The sequence below is a fragment of the Calliopsis andreniformis genome, chromosome 5, assembly GCF_051401765.1.
Source record: "Calliopsis andreniformis isolate RMS-2024a chromosome 5, iyCalAndr_principal, whole genome shotgun sequence".
Lineage (NCBI taxonomy): Eukaryota > Metazoa > Arthropoda > Insecta > Hymenoptera > Andrenidae > Calliopsis > Calliopsis andreniformis.
The window spans coordinates 10,417,974-10,443,387 of NC_135066.1; the positions used below are offsets into that span (position 1 = coordinate 10,417,974).

The window sequence follows — 25,414 nt, forward strand, 5'->3', positions numbered from 1 at the left end:
ATTAGGTATTCTATTCTAATACGAGAGTTCCACTTCGTTTTGGCGTAGATAATTACTTATTTGTTAGCAACTTCTGTTTGCATATTTCACCAAAGGGTTAAAAGTCAGAATTCAAAGTATGGCACCATTTGAATTGATTAAAAAATAAATTACGACTTGATTATTTGGAGTAACATGGCAATCCAGGGGAGAAGTAAGGGTTCCAAAAGAAATGAGATGAACATTCCAAATCCAATAATGAGTGCTCTATATTGAAGCTGAAGAATCCGATATAGTATTAAACTTTCAATTACAATGGAAATTAGAAGACAAGTCTCTCGAAGCCGATAGCCAATAAATTCGATATCAATTCGATTATTGAGCAACCCTTATACATTAATCGAATTGCGTGTCACTATGTGCTTGACTGTTTCAACACTTGACTATTAAACTATTTCATATTTCAAAGAAACTTGGTTTTTACAAAAATAGGTACATATAATTTAATTATGTGATTTATCCTTATACCTATTTTTGAAATAATTTATAATCCCAGCGACTCGTAAATCTTGTCTTTATGGAGCCATTCGGAGCGCAAACTTATTAGCAACGCAAAGTGCTTGAAATTACTATATTCTCCTGTATACTTGCATGTACATCTATATGTGTACATAGTTTTACAGTCAGGATATATTCCTGCACCTTCTCACTCATGAGTGAACATGAACTCGGCGCGTGACTACTCTTTTAGTTTCGGTAAAAATGAGACGGAAAACAACGAATAGATGTCAGACAATAAACTGTTCCGCGAACGTGAGTACACGCCTGATTAGCTCTGTGTATGTTTCCAGTGTGAACAGTCGTTTCTCTGCTGACAAAGCATTGTCAAACGGTTGCTGAGGTGTAGACGTTCTTTGAATATCTAAACGCTACTGTATTTATCAAGTGACTCATCAAAGTGGTAAACAGCTATTTCTAAATTGACTCGCTGAGAGATGTTTGCAAATCTACTTCGCGTTTAGTGACTGGAAGACAGGAAGACGAATGGTACATGTACTTTCAAAGTTCTTCTATACATTTTACGAATTTCAGAAAGATGAACATCGAATGCAACAATACTCGCGCTTGATCTTTCGTATGGTAATTATAAGTGTATAAAATTAATGAATCTCACCTAAAACCTGGGAAATTGACTGGCAGCATTGCCAGCGCGAAGCTCGTGGCAAGGGTCATGCTATGGGAGAGTAGAGAGCAGCAATTATCATAGCCACTGTCCAGGTCGAGTGCTATTGAATTCCACTCGCAGCTGTACGAAGCGAGTACCTTTTACGTCAAAGGCCAGAACAGCCTCTGCCTTCTTTCAACACTTATAATTAATTAATAAAAGTTCAGAATTCTAATTTGTGTCTTATTTTGATGTGTAGGTTTATCCCTCAAACTTTCTTTCACCTGTGGTTGTACACTTTATATATTCTACACACAAACAAAATCTCAAAGTAAATACCGTGTATGTTTCTTATTTTCTTCATTATTATAAGTTATCCAGATCTTCTTTATAAGGTCCTATGGTACCTTTCTCCTGACTATACAGGGTGTTTCACAACAAGTGTCAGAAATCTTCAGAAGTGAAAATAGAAGGAAATTCAAGAATGTCGAAATTCTATTTGACGTTTGGTTTGCAAATTATTAGTTGTTAAGGAAACTTTCGAAGTACCCGAGAAATGTGTCTGACTTGAAGACTCATTCTACTGATACCACTGCATCTGATTTAGCTAATGCGCGCCAACAGTAAAATAACTCGATATTCATGTATCTAATTTACAGCAAACTTCCTAGCATTCTACACATTTTTGTCAATTTATCTTATTTAGTTTCTAGAATTCTAAAAATGTAATATATTAAATTCCTTTTCTGAGATTATTTCCGACTTTCATAATATTACACAGAACACACTACACAATATTACACAGTAGAATAACTCGAAATTCGCCTATCCAATTTACTACAAGCTTACTAGCATCCTATACATTTTTCTAATTTATCTTGTTTATTCTCTCGAATTCCAAGAATGTAATATATTCAAAATTATTTTTCTGAGATTATTTTCAACTTTCATAATATTACACAAAGTGCTAGTTTTCTTGTTGCCGGAGATGCTCGCGAGTAAATTTTTCGTTCGCCACTGAAATGTTTGCGAGTCCCTGCTTTTTACTTTTCCCATGCCCGCAGACGTCAAGCACATATACCAAGGGAATCTAACGCACAGCTGCATTCGACTTGCACTATTGATATCTTTTTGAATGTGAATGTCTGGGATACCTATTCAGCGACACCGAAATAAGAGTCGAAGATATTCAAGATACAGTTGACGTATCCCACGTATCGAAACCGCGTCCTACATTTTCTGATAACATTTCTATCAAGCACACTTGCCCCGATGAAAAAGAACGGATGATTGGGATGAAGTATTTCTTCATATGGATACAAGGCACCACGTGAGGGTAGAACTATGTTCGATAGGAAACACAGGATAAAAATTATTTACCAAAATTATGCTACTGCTATTTTAGATAACATAGAGATAGGTATTTATGCTTCTATGAAAAAATAACGTTAGACAAAAGTAAATTTATTGTTCGTCTTCTGTCTAGGATTTTACAGCAAATCAATATAAGTTACATATTTTCAAAAATCAATTGTTAAGTTCTACGATTTTTAGTTAGTGTACAAATGTAAATTTAATGAGTTAATAAAAATATAAATTCTGCAATCAGAGGTACAACGTATCTAAATCACTTTCAGATTCCCATTTTTGAACTTGAAATACAGTTGTATTATTCTCAAATTATTGATTGCTTAACTTCATTTCGAACGATCGAAGTTTCTTATTCATTAATCATTCCTCCCCAGTTTCATCAATTCTCGATCAATCTTCCCCCGAAACAGCAGGAGGAACGTAGGGATTTTCTCGATCGTCTCAAATATGAATTTTCTGGATCATCGAACGACAATCGAGGGTGCCTGAGCAGGCGGGCATTGCAACACAGCTACTGCTCGGTTGTAATTGTTAACAAGGGGTCAAGAGTGGTCGGTCGATTTGTCAATCGGGCAAAACATCATCGGGCAAATCGTTAGTTGCGAATTTGGGTCATCGCAAAGCCGTTCTTGCCACAGGCTCGCCGAGGGGTTGTGAATGAGGGCGAGGATTGACGAGGCATAAGCCGTTGGAAATGAGCAACGACAAGCGTTTTAAAGCGCGGTTCGAAACCTGCTGAAAGGAAATATTACGGCAGTCTACCCTAATAAGGGTGCGCCACTTCAGCCACTCTGCCGGGAGTACCTGTTGCCGTGACTCTATTAATAGTTCCAGTTGATAAGAATCTGTTATGACCACGATTTGGAGTTGAAAATACTTCGGCCGCCTGATACAGTTTCATCTTCCATCTCCAAACTAATTTTCTCGGATAACTCGCCGACTATGGTTCGTCGCGAACATAATTCGTTATTCTGTTAAGCGAGATTGGTCTATTAATTCGTCGTGTGAATTTTCGTATCGTCAAGGACCCAGTTCCTGATCGCTTCAGGAAAAAAGGCATGGTTTTCTTAACGCATTCGCGAAAAAATTAACTAAATTCAAAAAATTGTTTGTTATTCATATAAATCTATGTGTCATCTTCAGTTTGTGGGTGTTCCATTTCTATGTTTGTATTTCGTTACCTTGTTATTAAGCTTTCTACCTAATTACGTACTTACTTGTTAATTAGTAGGTACCTTTTACATGTTAAATATTTGTAGCATATGTTTGTTCAAATTATTTTAAATATATCCGCAGACAAACTTTTTAATGGAAACTTTCAACGAGCAAAAGCATATCACATACATACGTGTATGTATAGCATGCTAAAAATTGCAATATAAATGACCATTTCACAACATCAATTGAATTCATTAAAATTTTGAATTAATAGCTTCTCCAGTTTATCTCATTTCGAATCGTATTTTTTCTCTTTTCGACATCGATGGCTTTTAGGTTTGAATGTTATCCTATATGTGTAGCAAAAAATTTGGCAAATTTGTTTTCAATGAATTTGAGCTGTTCAATTTCGTTTGCAACTGTATTGAAGTGGCGTTCAAAAACGAGAGCCGAGAAAACAATTTTACAGGAGCGTACGATAGAATTTAAAATAAACAGATCGAATTATTTCATAGGCCTTGATACAATTTTTTATGAATCTTTATAGTAATGCTTGAAGGTAATTTGTTAATAAAATTTGTAAGTATACTTTGTACCATGCAGTTTATGTTAGCAAATTCAGAAACTCACCAATTTCAGCCAAAGGTTAGTAATAAGCAGCTGGTTCTTTTCATCCTGGAAACATAGAAACCACTAATTTGAATAGCTGTTTATTCAAATTTTACATTTAAAGTTTTAGTACAATGTTACGTGCATACACAGGCAAACAAACGAAAAATTGAAATGGTGTGAAAGAAAAAAATATTACATCTCATGACAAAATTAATATTCAAATAAATGTTCGTAGGAGAAAACCTGGTTAGAGTGTTTCACTTTTATAATGGAGGACATATATCAAATTTTTATTATATCATTTATACACTGTGCAGTGCAATTACAAAACGTGTATTACATATTTAAATCACCCGCTGTTATAAAGAAATGTAGGTCGCCATATTTGTCTGAGCAAACTGAATAATTATTTTACACTACTATTTCGCAAAATTTGTACCTAAAAATTGAGAATAATGTGCTCGTTTCTGTTTGTTGAGTAATTATTAATACGAGAATTCTTTATTCGTAAATTTTGCATAGAAACGTGCAAAATATACCTATCAAAGTCTTTGCTTTTATAATTTAAACAACCATATTTTAAACAGAAGTATGCTTCTAGTTTTATTACAACCAAAGCTTGATCTTTTCTTAAAAATAGAAAAGTATCCTCTTACTGTTCCAAATTAAAATAATTCATTATTCTGTAACAGACCCAGCCAGCAATCTTCTTAGAAAATTTACATCTTCGTATTCATAGTGTCGCCGTTATTGCATCGCTCGAGTATCTCGATTTCGATTCCTCTTCGGTTCGTATTGCTAAAAACATCACGTAAAGCAATAGGTTTCCAATGTCGTATTCAGGTGCATTCTTCCTCCGATTACAATCGTGTCTTTCACACGGAACGATTACCCAAGTGGCGCCCGGTGTTTCTCATAGCAGATTCGAAATCAAGAGCGTTTGCCTTCCAAAGGTTCACCTTTGGAATAGGAAAAGCTGCAATGGCGAAGGAATCTCTTACACGCCCCATCGAGTACACGAGTAAAACTATAAAAGACAGTTGCACTGAATTTCCAATTGACACGAATTACGCTGCACCAATTTTCACGTGTAACCGTTTGTTTATGTCAAACAAGCTCGATCAAATCAACGGATATTAAATTTTCGTTGTCTCGCGGAGCTCAAGTGTTTCGGAAACGTGACCGAAATGTATTATAGCAAACGTTTGCTATAGAAAGGTTCACGCAATGGTAGCGAGATGGAAGCTGTCCAAATGGACGTCTTTCAAACTCCCACGTAAATTCTGGTGGAGTTTAAAATTCCATTTAGCGTGCAATGTTACCGTAATGTTGGCTTTTTATTAACATTATAATGCACTGCGAACTTTCCTAATAATGTTCTCTCTTCCACCCTATGCTATCCTTGGCATTGATCCGAGAAAAGAAAAGAAGTGTCAGAGACAATGTGAGGGATGTGTACCTATTTCTCAGCGAAGAGCTCGCTGCGACAACGAACCTAGATTGCCCTCCCTTGCTCGTTACCTTATTTATCGAGCCTGCTCGGGATTACTAACTAGGTCGAGGCAATTAATAAAATGCAATAAGCTCGCTACTAACTCTGTCTTTGCTCTGACCAGCAACGAGCACGAAAGAAAATCTCCGACGGTCATTAATAACAGCGAGAAATAGTCTCGCTGGATGCTTCCACCCCTTTCACAATTACTTAGTAATCATTTATTGAATTCCCTTAACGGTTTATGATTTGAATCGCGTCGCGTTTCGAACGGAGCATCAATCGTGGAAACCAATTATACAGATCTGTCTCCAAGAAGGAGACAGCGGGCATATTTCACTCTTTGGATCGTGGTTTTTCATCGCAATTTTTAGGTAGAAATTGGCAGCAGACATATTCTGAATTGATGAGAAGGTCTTTCTAAGGAATAGTAAATCTTCTTCTTCTGACGTTCATTAGAACGATTTATATCTCTGTGAATTGAATCTGAATTTCTATGAAACTCTATCTGTGGAACCCTAGAATGTTTTGAAATAAAAAATCAACATGATTTGAGTCGATATAGTCGAAATAATGAATGTAGAACATTGTAAAGCAGTGTACATAAATAGAGAAGGTTTTCAGTAGTATATCCACAGTTTGGTCAGACAGACTAATATAAGTATTTAATAAAATTATTTAATATAGAAAATAACATTCAGTTTGCCTTTATTAGAAGGTGGAATTGTATGAATGATTGAACAGAAACAAACGCTGTCTATTACAGCAGATTATGGAGTAGTCGAACACAACTTAAACTCGGCTTAGTGCTCGGTTTACCACTGGTTCGCTATCCCTGAGTGTAAGATTTCAATTGACCTTAAGCGCTTTTGTATAATACAACAATCGCAATTTCGACGTAGGATTTAATCGAGCGTGATAGAAGCACCGATGCTGTGAGACGAAAATAGTTTAACAGCCTTCTATGGTTTCAATAACACTTTTATGATACAAATAGGTATACACACGTATATGAAATATTGGGAATGCATGTTAATATCAAAATGTATTAAACTCATTAAACAAAATAATCATACAAATTTCAATGTTTTACAAGAATGAACACCTCCATAAAATTTTAATTGAAATCATATAGATAGTGTTTAAAATTAGTGTTAATAAATTAGTGCTTAATTAATTTAAGAGTTACCTTATTTGTAAGCGTTATTATTTCAGAATATTCTATTCGTATCGTATGTAAAGAATAATTGCAGGAACAGGCTCAAAATTCCGATTCCTTTCATTCTTGCTAATTCCTCTCGCTAATTTACAGTTCCAGTAAAACTGAAGTTAGAATTACAGGATCATTTAAGAACAATACGGTGCATCATCAATTAAATGCTCCTTTTTTTCGAGGAAATTTCACGATCCCTTTCCTCCTCTTATCCTTTCATTAAACCCATTTCACGGCGATCTTCCTCCTTGTCCTCTCACCATACATCACGAACTTAACAATCGGTGCTTCGTCTTGCTTCTCAACGTCGTGGACGGCGACACTTGGACATTTCCCGAGTCCTGGTCCATTTTCCAAGAAAAGTACGGAGGGCTAGTTCCCGGCTTATCCTTTCGCTCGTCCACGAGATAAACTGTTTTTCGATAATTGGATCTTATCGTTTGCTCTCACCCCATTTTCAAAGAGCCCGCGAAAACCGTTCCAAAGCCCGCTCCAAATCCATGCGACTGTTACCTATGTTCACCGCATAATTTACCATCTTGTTACGACTTCCCATAGCTGGCCCAAAACACCTGAGCTTACATACATATCGCTTGTAATTCATCTTAATTGTTCAAGGAATGTTATTTAGTCGAATTAACGCAATCTTCGTTCTTTTATTTAAAGTTACCCATACGAGTACTTCCTAACTAGACGAACATATTAATTAAAACAGTAGATGTGGGTCTAGACTATACATGTTATATAACTCTGAAAGGTCTAGAATGCACATAATATACAAAAATATAGAATATAATGGATAATAAATGGAGAAATAGTACTAGGATCTCTGAATGACACCACTTTAGTATGTTAAGGGTCAACAAATGTAAAAGATTTATGTTCGCACTAAAAACCTTACTATAAGTCAACGAAACGAGTTACTCCTTTATAGTTCAGCGTAACCTGATAATAAATAAGATACTGTACTCTATTACTGTTTACTATCTAGTATGACAACTAGTGGAAATAGCAATAAACGATGATCAAGTTTCCGAAGACCATCTCAAGCGATTTGTCTTGGGTCATACGATCCTTAAATAAGGATACAATTACATCTTTCAGCGCATTGTACCCTGTCTAACTCACTACTCGAATTACCTCGAATATAAAAAAAATAACTCAAAGGGCCTCAACAGTATTACATGTTTCAATATAGATTAGCAATGCAAATTTCAAGGAAGACCTAGCGCTGTAATGCCTTTTCGCTGAACTGTAAACCCTTCAGAAGAAAAGTGGACTGTCTTCAGTGCCTTTAAGCGCTCAGGGCACACTATGCTCGACGTCAAGATTTCGACGTTAAATCAATATTCGATGTAGGATGGAGCGAATGGCGGGGGAGATAAATGAAATTTCTGTCACTTTACTAAAATTCTTTGATGTTTCTTCCACAGCCTTGTTCCCTCCCTCTCTCCCACTCTCTCCCACTCTCTCTCTCTCTTTCTCTCTCTCCTGCTATCTGGAAACAGTCCAAAGTGTTCCGGTTTTTCTTGCTTTCCCGAGTCTTTCGTAATTTTCAAGGGTCCTAAGGCAAAGACTTGGAAGTTTAACGAGATGGTGACTCCACCGTCACCGCACGTTCATCCTCGGGTAATGAGAAAAAAAGATTTGACCACGACGTGCTGGATAGTTCAGGATTGCCTGGCCTGCCAAAAACCCTGACGGACGAAAAACTCGTTTATCTTTCGCCTGTGCTTCCTGCACTTTTTCTGCCCTCTTGGCAGCGTTCGAAATCGCTCGAGCTCTAGAATGCCATTTTCGTCGAGGGTGTAAACGAATATTGCCTTTTTGTTCGAGTGAGTCTGAGAAATATAAGTACATTTCCTATATAATGTGCTCTCGAATTGAGTGTCAGATGTATAGTAACACTACTGGGATTTCTCCATAAATGTTTATTACATAGTTCTCAACTGCCAGTTTCATCGTTTTAATTTATTGTTTATTTCACCTATTTCATTGAGGTAAAACGAATCGACTATGATACATTTAGCGTGATAGTTTCACAGACAAGAATCTCAAGGTAATGTAAAAATAATCATACAACTGGAAAGTTCGAAATTCAGTCTCTTTCACCGAGATGCATGCTCATTTTTGGAACCAGTTGTGTCTGAAATTTGCATACAAAAATTTGTCTAGCGTGTGATTCGGTTTTCGTTGCATGACCTTGTCGCGGAAGATATCCCAGACGTATTGAAAGATGTTTGATTTACGATCCCCTTACCGTACAACTTATTCAGATTATTCTGATTTTATAGAACCGAGGAGAACGTACAGAATCTGTTCTGGCGGGCTGAACATTGCCGCAGAACATTGCGGTCATTTCAATCACCGCCCACAAGCTCTGTAACATGTACGAGAGAGCCTCGCTATCGCCACTTGACACGTGCTCTCCTTGCATGATTCTCCATGACCTAAATTATTATCCTTCTCCCTAAGAGGAATCTGTTCTTTATCGAAATCGTATCAATCTTGGTAACGTTTGCCGATATCCAACGATTCTCACATTCGACAAATCGGGTCGTACCCTTCTCACCCTTGATCGCCAATAATTACAGATAAGTGGGTTGTATAATATCCAGTATAAAATCTTCAAGATCTGCAGTGACTTATATGAAACGACGTAATATCGATATTTATTGTTAGCACAAGATTTTCATTAATACTTATTTTCTGCTACTAATGAGGGAATAGCTATCAGAAAGGTTATTTGTTTACTTTTACGAGAGGTATCGTATGATACTAGAGAGATACACGGAGCCAGAATTTAGAGCTTAGGAATAAATTTGTTATGGTCAATAAATACAATTATACGAGACTGGTATACGTATTTATCTGAGAATTTAAAGTACAGGAACCAGGTCAGAATGGCATGAAATTTCCAAATCAATGGGCGCTGCGTGACAAAGCCACCAAGAAGGCTCTGCAAGGAATTTGCGAGTGGAATCTTCAGAAACTCCTGTGGGAGCATGAATCGCAAATTCCTCTTTATTGTACCGCATCTCAAACTTATAGTACATTTGATATATGTATGTACTTGATGTATGTACATATTATAGTACATATTCTATAATAATATAACGAAATCGCCTCTGAAGGTATCTTTTCACTATGCATATACTACAGGCCCTGCCACACCCTTTTTGAAAGCGAAAATTCTGCAGCGAAAATGCCTTCTAAAAATTTGAAAGGTTCGAGAGCTTCTTCGAGGAAGGTACTCTATGCATGTTAGATACCATACCTAAATGTTCGTCTCGAGTCGATACTGTTACTATATGTATAATAAATTATTCGTGAAAATTTTAACATTTATGTAAAAAATCGTTCGGACCTTTTCCTTTCCAATAAATATTAATACGTCTCTTACTAGATTTTTTACTTAATATTAAATTTTTCCAAAAATATTTTTTTGCAAGATATCACATTTTTATGCTACACAGATGGATATATGACACATATCAGCAGACAGAATAATGCGTTCAGAGACATACAATAAAGAGAATATTACTTTTTAAAAATTTGTTAAATGAATACAGCTGTGATATTACTACCTATGACATAAACAAGAACTTAAGACTTGTTAATAGTATTACAAAACCGTAAATTTCACAAAAAGTGGACGTACAATATGTCTGCTGTGAACCATCGATAATAGTCTTCGAGATGCAATATGGTAGGTGTCACGTAAGGCTTTCTGTATGTATATGTGTGTATAAGCGACCGTCAGGTCTCCAAATCACTTTACTGCTGTCAACCATACAAATAGGGAATCTTGGATAATCAGATGCAACCTAGAATAACTAGAGTGACATTTGCTAGCAGACTGTCTAGTAATCTGTAAATTAACACGGAACAAAAAGAATGAACGAATCTATTGTGCAAAACAATTTTGATTTATTAAAACACAATTTATTACTATCCCTGGCAAAAAGTTTCCTATCAAACGCAAAAATACAAAATTAGTAAAAATATTGTAGTTTTTGAAAATGTAAAATATTACTGTACCAAACTCATCTAATAATAAAGATATTAATAATAACATTTTACATTAAAAAAATCACAATATTTTTAAATAATTTCATATTGTTGGATTCGATCAAAAACTTTTTGCCAGGGGTAGTACTTAGGTAAATGTAGGTACCTATAGAGTTTGTGCTGAAATTCTGAATAATATCTAAAAGTTCGTCGTTTTACAGAAACTCACGCGAAAAACGAGCTCTAAAGTGCAAATTATAATTACCTTGCCATTTCCATTTCCACTTTTCACCATTTGACCACACTATAACTTTACAGAGCCCACGCAACATTAATTTGAAATATGGAATGCGTGGAAAAGATTATATTAATTGATCGTGCACAATACATATGCGTAACAGTAGTTCTCGTGTGCATACTTCATTTGGCATGTAATGAAATGCTTTCCCAGTTAACACCTCATTCATGCACGCATAAACAAATGGAGAAACTTGAAATATTCGAAATCTGCAGGAACGAAATGCTTGACTACCCATTTCCACCAATTTATATTGTTATTTCCACTTGTACCTATTTATATGGAAATCACACGCTAAATATATTTTATTCATATTATAGCAGTAAAAATTACTATACATATTATAAACTGGATAAACGAATTTGAATATTTTTACGAATCGTATTTAATATTCAATATTAAATTTTAAATCATTTTAAATATGTACTTCTAATTATCGGCAAACTATTTTTATTGACCACACTGGCAATAATTTATAAAAAATAATTTTACTATATTTCCGAAAAATTTGAACAGGACACGTATGAAACTTTTTCATTCCTAGAAGTTATATATTTTATTAGTCAAAATATTGAATAACTTAAAAAGGAGTTTAATTTTCCTTTCAGATCTAAACGTAAATTTTCCAAACGATTTATAGAAAATCCCTTTCAATTTCTGGAAAACATGAATTATGCTGTTTTCACATCCCGTATACATAGACTTTGTAGCTTCTTCTTAAAGGTTTGTAGGTCAGATTGCATTGTTAGTCAGATTGCCGAGAATGAGGAGTTCCAGTGGTATGCAGATTCGTGTAACAGTGGAGTAATAGCATAACATGTTGTAGTAGTCATTTGGGGAATGCCATAACATCGCGTGGTCAATTTGCGTGCTTAGCTACGTTGGCTGGTCGATCAAAGGATCGAGTGACCTCCATTCTCTGGACAATGATCTGTCGTCGATTATTCTTGAAGTAATATACGCTTGCACATGGATTACGAGACAAACTATCTACACAATCCTTATGCAGAAGTGAAGTGAAAATTTTAGAATTGAGTGGATTACAAATCAAAATACTTACAAGTATTACTTTTAATTTTGCTAAAAAAGAAAATATTTTAAGAGGCATTAGTTGCTTTCCCTCTCGAAAAATTCGATGGAATATTAGATAGATTCTACTTCTTAATTAAAATGAAAGTGCCAGGAGGTCATGACCAAATAAATTTTTCGATCGTTTCGTGTCAAAGTATTCCTTGAGATGCACTTGATGTCACAAGTGCTATAGAGAGATCCTAAGGTAACAAGGAGTAGAAAAGCTTTTAAAAAAGTTCACCTACAGTTTAAGGAGCTAAGTGCTAACAGCTGCGGGGTGTGCACAGCAAAGTATCCTTCTTTAGATTTCTAATATGATATGCGATGATCTTTAGTAGTACTACAATTAAATTGTTCAGTAACTTTGAACTAATCTTGCTATCATGTCTGACGATAGCTATCAGTGAACTTTAATTTTACTTGAATGGTTTCTGAGCAACACTCTTAGGAAGGAATACACAAATTCTGTTCCAAAATTGCTATCAATCCGAAATTAATTCGTACTTACACGAAGAAGTAAGTTGACATATTCGGTGACAAATAGATACTTAAAAAATATGTTTAACTTAAGGATATGCAAATTTGAGATATCAACTACAATAGGCATTGAATAATAATCTGCATTTTTGATAGGATTGTCTCTGTGATTGCTCTGACTCGAATTCTAACGAAGATGTCCTGTCGATAGTCATGTCGATATCGAATTATTCCCGAGAGTCGGTGAACTGCATTTCAGAAACTGTCATCTTGGACATTGTATGTACGTATTTCCGATAATTGATTATGACGAAGAGTTAATTGGATAACTGCGTGGAATTTAACTTGGATTTGCACGTCAGTTGTAGAAATTAAGAGCTTTCTAAAAAAGTTTTTTATTTCAGAGTAGGCATTCGCATTCTTCCTTATTGTCAGAAGGCAAATCAGGTAATCTCTATTTAAAGAAAAATTTAACATCTAAACACTGGAATTCTACTCTGTAAGGTAGCTGAATGACCCAAATTCGATTTTAAATTTAAACCTTTTTTAAATTATTGAAAATCTTGGTCCTAAGATGGTAGTAAGAGAATAAAGAAATAGAATATATCTTAATCTTAATATCGTAAATCTTAACAGACTTTGATATGATCGCGTTAATGTCTAATATGAACAAATGATTGAAAATTACCTATTAGATATGTAATGAGATAATGTATGCTAGTTATTATCAGTGAATAATTGCAATTTGAATATTGTTAGAGTAATGTTATTGAAATTGCTTCATAAATTATATACACACTGTGCAAGCTTATAATTACAACTAATTCGTACTACACATCTAATGATACACTGTCTAGGTTGAACAAGTTACTAATTCGAACAATTATAGAATTTTTAAACAATCCCTAATATTGTGTTTGATTTATCTCTAATATAACGATACCCAATAATTTTGTAACTGCTCTTCTTTAAAATTACTTAAAAAATAGTGGAAACTCGATTTTCTTTTTCTCTAATATTGTACGAATTTCTGACATATCTTTTTACAATATTTCATTGAACTTTCATGTTGTTGTTCATGTTGATACAAAGGGACATCATGCATGTTATATTGATTGTGTTTCCGTAACTACATACATATATGCAGATCACTATTTGAATTTATTGTACTAGCATAGGAAGTTCGCTCTCGAGACCTTCTGCCTTACATATCACAAGTTTTAGTCACAGGATGGACAGGAATGCCAATTGATTTACAGTTTTAATGGGTTGTGGAAGTTGGGAAACGCAACTCGTGTTTGCTACTAACGTTCGAGACTGTTGCGAATTGCATTTCGGGAAATCGGTTCCGTCACAGCGATTCCGGAACTATTTGAAATACGTTCTGAAATACAACTTATGGTAATGCATATGACGCGTACACAATGTATTGTTAAATTCAATGCATTGTAGCTTTAGAGAAATATATTTTCAATGCATTTGACAAACGTGGAAAGACGTGATAAGAATTCTACGTACACAGCTATACTTCCAGAATATTGTTTTTCATGTTTGAAAATTCCATGGTTTATAGTTAGGTATTATAAATAGTTAACAATTTATGCACTATTAATTTGCAACATTTGAAAATCGACGAAGAAGCTCCAACCAAAAAACTTATTCGAAGCAATGCAACCTTCACACTTAAATTATTTTGTAAAGGTCAAAGATAACGCTCCAGTACCAGAACTCTTCGTGCTGAGCAAGTAGCATGAATTCGCTGGGCGTTGAAACTAAATGTTCCATTAACGTTCAAGCAGAAAAATCATGCAAAAAGCTGCGATGATTTATTCGTCGGGGCGTTCGTAATGGAGCGTCACGAATTCTGGCCACGTGATTTACTTTAACGGATTCTACAGGTGAGAATGCATCCCACGGTCTCTTTAAAGGGGCATTTAACCTTTTTGAGACAGTATCGTGATGGTTAAGAGGTAAGCAGGATTTACTTCATCGCCGACCTCAAACTTGAGTGGCGAAACCGCTGGCTGGTCTCTTGTGTCTAACTAGAAGTTCCACTTGCTTCACCAAGGCTGTGTTCATGTTCACTCCCTCCCTGCCGTTCATTCGTATCACCCTTTTTCTCTCGCGACCACTACTTTGTCACTCGTGGTTTTGGTTAGCACCTGTAGATTTTCTTCGTATGTGACATTAATTACGACTCTTCTTCCTCGTATAGAAAAGATTTCCACGCTGACATGGTCTAGAACAGTTTAGTTTTCCTCTTCCACATTTCTTGGTAGCTGCTTTCATCTTAGTTCTTTACGTGGGAAGCACAAACACATCTCTGTTTTCTTAATTAAGATCGTCAAGTTAAATACATAACAACTTAATCTATCATACTCAGGTATTCATTTCAGAGCAATTATCCCTCAATTTTCCAAAAGCATCGTTGCCACGTCTTGTTAATTGCTTACCCTCTCCAATAACTACTCCTCATTGCCCAGTTCCCTCGTCGCGATGCATATTACAAAAATTCGGGGAGGTCATGGTGAAGTTTTAATAGCTGCGCGAAAGGGTCCTTCATCCCGTGCTTCTGTTGCGCGGGTCGAATGTTAATTTTTGTTTGAGAGAACTCACCGGCAAAGGCTAGATGGAATTACCATGGCAATTTCCCCGGGGCAGTGTAAAAGTCTTGTAACTACCCCGTCGTGTGTTTTCCCTTCCGGGTCCTCGCCTCATTTTTTCTTTCCTTTTAGGCTCCGCACTTGGAAAAGCTGAAGTGTCATATATAAGCGAGCAACAAGTTGAACAATTAATGCTCACGAAGTAAATAACAGCGAAACGAGCGCGCACCGTGCGCAAGTGACTTTTGCCAGAACACAGTTGTCCCTTTTGCACCTACTCAAAATGAACGTTTCATGAAGTAGAATTAAGATTGTGAGTCTAATTATACTGTTTCTGTTCCTTCGCGCATAGCCTGCGGGAAATATTCCAGCTGGATTCAGCACTAGGAAGCAATTGCAAAAATGTTCGTGTATATATAAGTAGGTATGATTGCTTCCCTTGCTGACAAGCTGAAGCAGGAAAACTGATATCTGTTACCTGTTTAATATTCATCCTTGTTTGGAATTTTATTCACGCTGATACACAATACAGAGTGGGTGGGAAATCACAGTACAACAGGCCAGGAGGTAATTCAAGGTAAAAAAATAAAGAACAAATTTGATATTTGATCTTTTCATCCGAGGCTTTCTTTTCGAGAGAACCAAATTCGAAACTTATAATTTTTGTTATAGCTGTTTCAATATATCTGCAAAATCTCAATACAAAACAATTTACCTATCTTTAAAGGAAAAAATGACAACAGCCAGAGAATGACTGTCTAGAAAATAGTACCTACTTAAATGAACAGTTTGAAGGCGACTGTCGACAGTTTGATGAACCAAAAAGCGTGGAGCTAAGTAAGTTGAAACAACTCGTCGGAATAATGTGTGTCCCCTATTTGAGGTACCGATTCTGAGAAACCTTTGTAATCGCTTGCAAGCACTGGCACAAAGAAATTGGAAACGCGATCCCGCATATTTTCGCCTTTCGAGATTCCCAGTGACCCGTTTCCAGGACGTAACCTTGAACAGGTTCGAGATCTCCGTTTAACGAATTTTCTTTCGCTTGGTGCTGACAGTATTTCACTCAGGCACAACGGGGCCAGGCATTTCGGAAGATTAACCTCGCAAGTTTGAATTGTGGTCACGCCTGAACTAAATGCTCGACGAACACAGACATCAGGATAATCTGTTTTAGGGAGCCGCTCGCCGAAATTAACTAAGCGATTACGACAAACTCGATAGCAGTGGACGATTCTCATTGTTTCCTCGACGAACATTATTTCAGATGTTCTAAGACTTCTTCCACTTGGCGAACGGGGAAAGGCTAGCATATCTGTGTCGCGAAAATTTCTGGTCGTTATATCTCAAGGTATAAATATAGTCGTTTGTGAATGAACTAGAGTCGTATTCTTCAAACGTTTGCTTAGCATTTTATTGCTGAATTTATACGGTAATTAGCTTCTTTAATGCATTATAAATACCATAGTCACCTAGCGGTGTTTTTAACTACTGAATTCCAAGCAGCTTTTTGCATTTCACAACTCGGCCATTTCGTATGCAACAATTTAATAGCTATGTGACTCGTATTTCTGTGAATTAACGTTATTCGTAATTAACATAAATTAATGTTATGCACAACAATGTCGCGCATATTTGGCAGACGTGACAGTGAACGTGCTTTCAGAACGTATAATTAATATACAAGCTGACAAATTCCCTTTCTTAAAGTTAGTGAATTTTTTAAAGTTTTAGACAGTGAACTAGTCGTTATTAAATCGAAACACTTTTCGAAAAGAAGTAGAATAAATGATAGTATTGGAAACCATTAGGTTTATCAAGCAATGAGTAAGTAGTATAAACCAATACGCAGTCTGACGCGTATAAGTAGTATCAGCCCATAAATAGTCAGACATAACAGGCACGTCAATTTATAGCACACATATTGTATTACACGTTCTCTTTTTGAAAAATTTACGTTTTAATATCCTAGAAATAGCTCTTGAATGTTCCTTTATACTATATGTATACTACTTTACTCTACTCTGATTAATTACTCAACTACTGATTATACGTCAAAACAAAAATATATTTTCATCGAACTATTTTATTAATGTCACACGAATGCTATTCAACTTTAATACTCCATAATATACACTAAATTACAGTATGCATAATTAACAATGTTTTAATTTTTCAGAAAAAGGAACAGAAATGAGAGAAGTTTGGTTTGTTCTTCAACTTCAAGTGCAGTTTCATTCTGGAGAGAGCTGCGCTAAAATAATCACCTGGTGGGTGCAGTATACAGTATGTCTCAGATAAAGTGTTAGAAGATGGTAATCCGAAACCACTGCAAATATCAATTAAATATTTTTTTATTTAACTGATTCAGAGGGGCTAACTTTTCAGATTCAAAACGTTTAGTGGATGATCGTCTAGTTGGTACATAGCTACACAAATAATTGAAAATTAATATACCATTCCATTAAAGAAAAAATAGTGTTGCAAACCTTTTCATGCCCCAAAAAATTATTTCCCAAATATTTTCCATCCCAAAAAATGATCCCCTCTGAATCATTTAAATTAAGAAAGATTGAAACATTACCTTTTAACACTTTATGTGGGACACCCTGTACGTCTCTTCCAAAGTCAGTATTAAGTCTTCTGAATATCAATCACGGAGAAAGTGTCGACCGAAAGAATACAGCTGGATTCCCACCCCTTTTATCGATCGCGGTCCAATAAGATTAATCGCGATTCGGCGTTTAAGTGAGTCAAGATAAGGGGGGACGAAATTTTGCGTAGGCGATTAATTATTCGAAAGTTTGCGTGCCAATACCTTGAATTGTGGTCCAAATATTCGGCTCCGTACTTCAGACGAGAATGTATATGCGGGAATGGTATTCAGCTATGCTCTGGTATTTCACGAAATTCTCTCTTTCTTCTTCGCGTTCTTTTAATTGGAAAACATCTATCGACAGATCTGTCGTTAAATTCCGCTGTAATTTGCGAAACTGCATCCGGAAGCGACGACATTGTGCCTACGAAGAACGTGATTTGTAGAAAATGCTTCGTGTTTACGTAAAATTATATTGCACCTTCAAGTGTCTTCTTAAAACAATTAAGTGAAAGTCAGAATGCATCGCGAATCCTTATAAACCAATTTGTGTTTTCTGTACACGAAGAAACGATAAATTTCAAAAATTGAAAAGGAAGTTTTGTACATGAAAAGTTGTTTTCAGTTTTCGAACCCACAGGGAAACATCCTTCTACCATTTCATCCCCTATCGTGTTAAATTGCAGAATATTTTCTTGAGCAAGTTGACGGATGAAGTGAAATGCACCGTCATTGGTCAGACAGGCACTTGCCAAGAGTCGACTGTAAAATATTACTCTGGCGTCGATGTTATGTGAATCGATACACAGACCTGCATGAGGAACTGAGTGTATTAACTAAACAGCATATAAATATTATTAAGGTCAGTGGGTTTATTGTTGCTCGTAAATAAATAAATGAATAAACAAAAATAAATTAATTATTACAACAAATACGGAATAAATAATATACAGATACATAATTTCTGCAGAAACATTAATTTGGAAGAATACAATATTACCTGCTAGATCTACTATCTTTTGTTTTCGTTCAGTGTTTACTTTCTAAAGCTGAATCGACACTACATGTTATATAACAAAATTATGTAACTTTTTAGGAAACATAAGAAAAAATGTTATACTTATACCCCTTTTCTATTTTCTAAAAAGTTTTAATATTATTATATAACATGTAGTGTAGACCCAACCTTAAAAAGTAAACATCGAATGCTAGGTACAATACATTTTTATAATTAATTACATGCAATCGAGGTACTACCCCAATATTTATATCTACAGACATTCAGACAATATTTGCTGGTACAGGTAACCGTGAAACTAATAAAGACGATCCCCTTTCTCGTTTCGCGTTTCCTTTGCTATATTGATCTTCCCGCGAAAAAGAGGAATATTGCGTTTCTTTTAACGAACCTTAATTAAAATATTTATAGCGTAAGTTATGAAGGCACAAGTTGAGGATACTTTCAGAAGCAATTTCAAGGAAGGCGTTGTTCGCTGTGGATGCAACAACAACGTGGCAGAAAAACTTTAAGCCTGCATTACGCGACGTAAAAAAGGCCATTTTATTACCTTCTTTTAAAGGCATCCTGACGGAAAATCGAAACGCTCGTTACGGACATAGATGCCAAACCATTCCCACCATAACACGTAAAATGTCTGCTCCACGCTCGAGATGGGTAATAATTAGCAGAGACAATCGGAAATACCATTTCGATTACGAATGTTCTTTTCTCATCGATGTCGTAATTTTGAGTGTAATCGCTGACAGCGATCGATGACATTTATAGAGAGAAGCTACGTCGTTGCGTATTTCTATTCTTTTGATTTTATGACGTCATTATGAGGAACAAAGAAATTTTTCACGTCTTACAAATTTAAAAGAATGTTTGGAACAACTATACAGGATGAGTCACACGACTGCAGCACTGAATTGTTTTTTAAAGTATTTTAGAAGAGGATGCTCTCGATGCCAAAGAATTTTCATTTGAAACATTTTTTCATACAGTAAATAGTTTACAAGAAAATTCAGATGATACAATTGCGTGACTTACCCTGTATACTTAGCGTTTATTATTTTAATAGATTATACATTACATAACTATAATAGTAGAAGTAATCCATAATCTTCAATTCTGCATTTAACACTGCACAAATTCCGAAACTTAAAGTTTCATCCACCATTTACAATCCGAAAGAATGAAAGAACCCTCGATTTCCCTTGAAACTCGAAGGGACATTCGAAATGAAATAAAATAACAGTTTCACGTAACGAAAGTGGTCTGAAAAGGAGTCTAGACACTCGAAAGTATAAAGGCGTTTCAAGAAATATTACCAGGTTATTAAACTTCAGAAAGGAACAAGAAATATTAACAGGTAGAAACTGGCGAATTGGTCCCGATTCATCCAAGTTAAATTCCGATTAACTTGATTAACCTCAACGAGGGATTACGTAAACATTCACAGCAGCTGACCACGCGACTTCGTCAAACGTGTAAGCCAGAGAACGAGCAGCGTAGTCCCTTCGAGACACTCGACCAGCCCATTTTCCAGCGACACCACGGTTTTCTCCTGCCACTAATTAAAAGTTCGCGATCCAAACCGGTCGCATATGCCTTGGACTACTTTCGCCCATTCATTCGCGGTCTCGACGCGGGGCGCACATCCGTGCGAAACTCACCCTGATTACGCCGATGGAGGGAAAATGAGGCCGACCCCGTGCACGCAGAAACTCGGTTTTCGCCTGTACAGTGGCGTCGAATCGGAAACAAAAACGCCCCTTGTGCGCGAGGTCGACCGCGCGAAAAAGTCTCGAAAGACGCGTGGGTTTGCCACATGGCGCATCTGATATCCTGTCGACGCGTACGTAATTTGGGGGCAGGTGTTCATGGATCGCCGCGGCAAGCTTTTCATGCGCGATAAGGGACGAAATTCAAACCGCGGGCTGAATTTTTTTGCTTATGAAACGAGCTTTGAAATGAAGAAATGTACGCACTCTTCTGTTAACAGTTTAGCAAAATATCGTTACACATATTTCGTATCACGGAAATAGGTGATGTGGATAAATTTGTCGCTCGTTTTCCCTTGAATGGAAAAACTGGGATATAGAGAACATTGACTCGATACGTGATTCGGTTTAAAAGTTCGCATGGTTTAGCAGGTAGGCTTTAATTAGGGTCACAAGATTTTGGGATAGGAAGACTTGCATTAAAAGTAATTGGTACGAAACAGTTATGCAATTAATATGACCTTAACTGTTTCGTAGAAGTTAGGTACTTATGATATATATTATCAAGTTTCATTATGAAGTCTTGCATAATTAAATGGGAACCATAATAAAGATGTATCACGCGGTGTCTGTCAGGTTCCATGTTAATAGTTAATAAACTCATTCATTATGCAAATCATATAGTGTATCGGTTAATTTTAGGTGCATTTAATATTTCTTCGGATTTAATACCCTCTTGCAATGATTAATCTAATAATCATGATTAATCTATAATTATGAAATATATTTTCGAAATAGGAAAGAAACGAGTAACATTGAAATGCTTTTAAATGAATTCATTTCAATACAGGATAAAATTATACATTTCATGCTGTGCTACAATGGAAAACTAATATAATTACATTAGTACCTTTATCCCTTGTTAGTAGCATTTACTGAAATCCACTATTTGCATACTATTCATTCCTGTATTTCCATAAAAATTGATTTTATAAAATTCCCATTACGTTACAATTTGTTTCTATTACTTATGCACCTTTCTTAAAGCTGGGTCTACACTACATATCATGTAACAAAGTAATATAACCTTTTAAAAAATAAAAAAGAGACACATGTATAACATTTCTTATTTCACTGGGCCTACACTACATGTTCTATAACTTCTCAAAAAACAGAAAAGAGAAATATTATATATATGTCTCTTTTCTTTTTTTTTTAAAGTTACATTACTTTGTTACATGACATGCAGCGTAGACCCAGCCGAAGATTGTTAATTCTGGACGCCTCTTATTACATGTAGATCAGTTTCAGTAACCCCGTGACTGGTCGTGTTTCTCGCGAGCACTTCAAATAAATTATCCGCGCCAGCTGCGATAACTTTTGCCTTATGTTTCAGCGAGTTTGTCCTACCTTCCCTAGCCGCTCATATTTCTCGACCAGTTACTCAATGGCGGCTATACGTTATTTACTTCGAACAACGGAGCCGTGGCGCGTGTACAGTAAATATAATTAGCAGTTCTACTGAGAGACTCATTTTAGAGGACAAGTTGAACGAAGCCGAAGCTGCGGCCCCTTATTACGCGGCTTACACGCCACGCTCCTTTTTCCCCTCGCCCCTTTTCTTGCTTTATATACAATGCAGAGACCCCGAATTCGAGGACAAGTAAATTACATAAATGCCCGGCGACGTTGAATTAAAACCGCCGCCGAATGCGGGTTCATTTCTTCTCGGTTGGATTTGGCTTTCGCGCTCGCGTCAGGAGGTTGTAGGTTGGGTCCAGAAGTCGAGAATATTCATGTTTTAAAGTTGTTCCCTTCAATTTATTTCTTCTGCGTCACTGCTCGCGCGTATAAGGGAGAAGTAAATACGAACGCGGGGTAATTTCGAACGTAGGTATTTCGGTTTGTTAGACAAATAAAGCAGATCTGTTCTAATCAAAAATAGACAGGTCTGAACACATCCAGTGGCAGATAATAAGAGATAGAGAAAAGCAGTCCACACTGATCAAAGTAAATACGATTGAAAGTTTTCTTCACTTTTCATACCATTTTTCGATGTGTCCATTCTTTCAGCTTTCGTTTTATTCCACTTTTTGCTTAGGTGCTGGCAATTACTCCACTCTCCCCTACTGCAAGAACAGCAGGGACACGGGGCATAGTGAAGTTTCAGGAGTCGCGGGGAGAAGAAGCTGCCTGTTTATGATGTGCTTGTGGTCAGGTGACGTAGCCATTCATGTGTTAGAAATTAGAAATTCAGGTCGTGGTTCTGCGACACGACAGCACTTCGACAGTTGCCTAACTTTGTTTAATCCTATTTAATGTCTTTTCATTTCTCCTTCGAAGATCAAAACGATTTTTCAATGTAGCAGCTTGTGTGCTATATTCGAATAATTCATATGTCTTTGAGTTCTGCAAATTTATTGTGTTTGAAACTTTCAACGGTTCATTAGTTATTGAGGATTTAATTAGCGACTAATTTCATTAGTTGGAAGTAATTCAATTCTTGATTAAAACTCCTATGTGTTTACTTGCGGTCGAGTAAATCTCAAAATCTTTGAATCTAACCTTCATATTGCATTTAAGACTTGTAATTGAATATAATTACGAAATTGATCTAAGGGGAAAAAATGAACTTAATATATTTCAATTGATAATTAGTGTTTAACTTTCGTTCTTTGTTGCTAGATTGTATTATCTCACTTTTATAATAGAAATATATAAAATAGAAATACTTTCTAATGGAGAACTAATTACTAATCAAATTGTCGCTAAATACTGAGACCAGTACTAATAATGTAAAGTCTGTTAACGTGGAAAAATGTGGTGGAAGATTTTGTGACTGCGATTTATGGGAACACAGAGGCAGTACTAATGCATTGAAACAGAAACTCGTAATTAAGAGATTTTTGCCAAGTCGTGGACTAACAATAACCGTTGCGGTATTTTATCTCGGTATCAAAACGCTTGCAATTTCATACTGTGAATTCGTTTGTGCCATAATTATACAGAACGCAAAAGCAGTGAAAAGAAAAATATTCTATGTAGAGCAAATGTGTGTGTGTACGTGCATAATTATCGTATTGCATCATTTCTTCATTTCGCGGTTTAAAACCATGGTTTCAAGAAAATGTATTCAGCAATAACAAGATTATATTATACCACTTACCAATTTAACAAAAATTTGTAGAAGTAATAAAATAGATAAAATATGATCTTTTTTGTGTCAGTAAAATAATGAATAAAATACATAACATATAAGATATAAATATTTACATTTCTTAATCATGTTTGCGTTCACGCAACTTTAAGCCCCAATAAGTTAACTTGACAACTTTCAATTTTCACGCTTTAATTGTAAAATATCTTCTTTCAATTATAATACAATTAGCACAGCTACTCTGTCTCTGAAAAGTGAAAACAAGTAGTACAGAAAACAAAAGCTTTTAATCCCAGCCAGTCCTGTTTTATTTGCACGCGTAGCGGCAGAGTAAGCTAAATTCACGTAAAATCGCGCGAAACTTTGATTTTGTTCGCGCTGAGTCATCGATCTGAAACATCATTAACGTACGTGACGTAGTTAAGCATGCTCCCCGTCATCACGGCGCATAGTACATTCCCATGCAAAGCCACTGTTTTTCCCACTGGTTCTGTAGTCCTGGCACGGATGATTTTAAACCAAACTTCGGTCACGCGCCGCCAAACTGCTGATATTTTGCATCCAGCCACGATCGATAATTGTATCACTGGCGGCTGGCCAATAGACATAATTTATGTTGCATTCGTGCCACAAAGGGGCAGTGAGTTGTTTAATGAAATTATTGATTTATTTACACTTCTGTTGTTAACGTGCGATTAATTCGACCGATTCGAAAGCTTGGAATTATGTAAATTTTGCGGACATTGAATTGAAGAGGATCAGTCGTGCCCTGAGATCTTGATGTTTCGTGTTGTTGGCTTATCACGTGGATTTTTACGCTTGCAGGATAACAATCATAAAATTGCACTTTAATGGACATAATGTTTTCAATAGCCACGTGGGTGCCATTTCTTTAGTTGTATTTATGAAAACAAGAATTTGCATTAAGATCTTCAACCTGGATGTAAAGAATTAAATACAATTATTATTTTTCTGTAGTGAACCATTGCTGTCTCTGGTTTCGAAAATCTGAGATTTTCTTGTTATACGAAATGTATTAAACAAAACGCAGAAGCCAGAGTTGAAATTGTGTTAAAATCTTTTTTCTCGGTTCCATTCCTCCTTGATATAGTTTCTTAATTTTTTATAAGTTGTTGGTAGGGTATAGAGACCAAGAAATTTAATGAGAGTGTTGCTGCTTCCTTGAAACTGGAATCTACTTTGGTGTGAAGGTGTTCAATAATATTTTGGTTTATGCTGGCTTATTTCGTTCTTTCTTCTTTAATAGGATCCTTGAGGGCTTGGATTACACTCATAGAATCTGTATAGACGACATGGTCTTGGAAGTTACTTTAAAAGAGCATTTTCAATTGTAAAGGCTTGAGCGTAGAAAATAGTTAAAATCTCACTTGCTCAATTCAAATAGCAAAAAAATCTGCCTCTTTTGATGGAAGTTCCACATCCGACAAACTCGTTGATTTCTACAGGAACGTGAGGTATGATCAATG

The 25,414-nt window shown here is 35.9% G+C and overlaps 1 protein-coding gene across 3 annotated transcripts in view; it reads right to left on the reverse strand.

Annotated features, from left to right (window-relative positions):
• Positions 1-25,414, reverse strand: part of Nachra7 (nicotinic acetylcholine receptor alpha7 subunit) — a 187,470-nt gene that overhangs the window by 62,902 nt on the left and 99,154 nt on the right. For all 3 annotated transcript variants that reach the window (XR_013001910.1, XM_076378315.1, XM_076378314.1), the window contains exon 3: positions 4,304-4,348. Coding sequence is in view for 2 of the 3 variants with exons in the window: in XM_076378315.1 (XP_076234430.1) it covers positions 4,304-4,348 (45 nt within the window). In the remaining variant the exon portion in view is untranslated. The remainder of the gene's footprint in view (positions 1-4,303; positions 4,349-25,414) is intronic.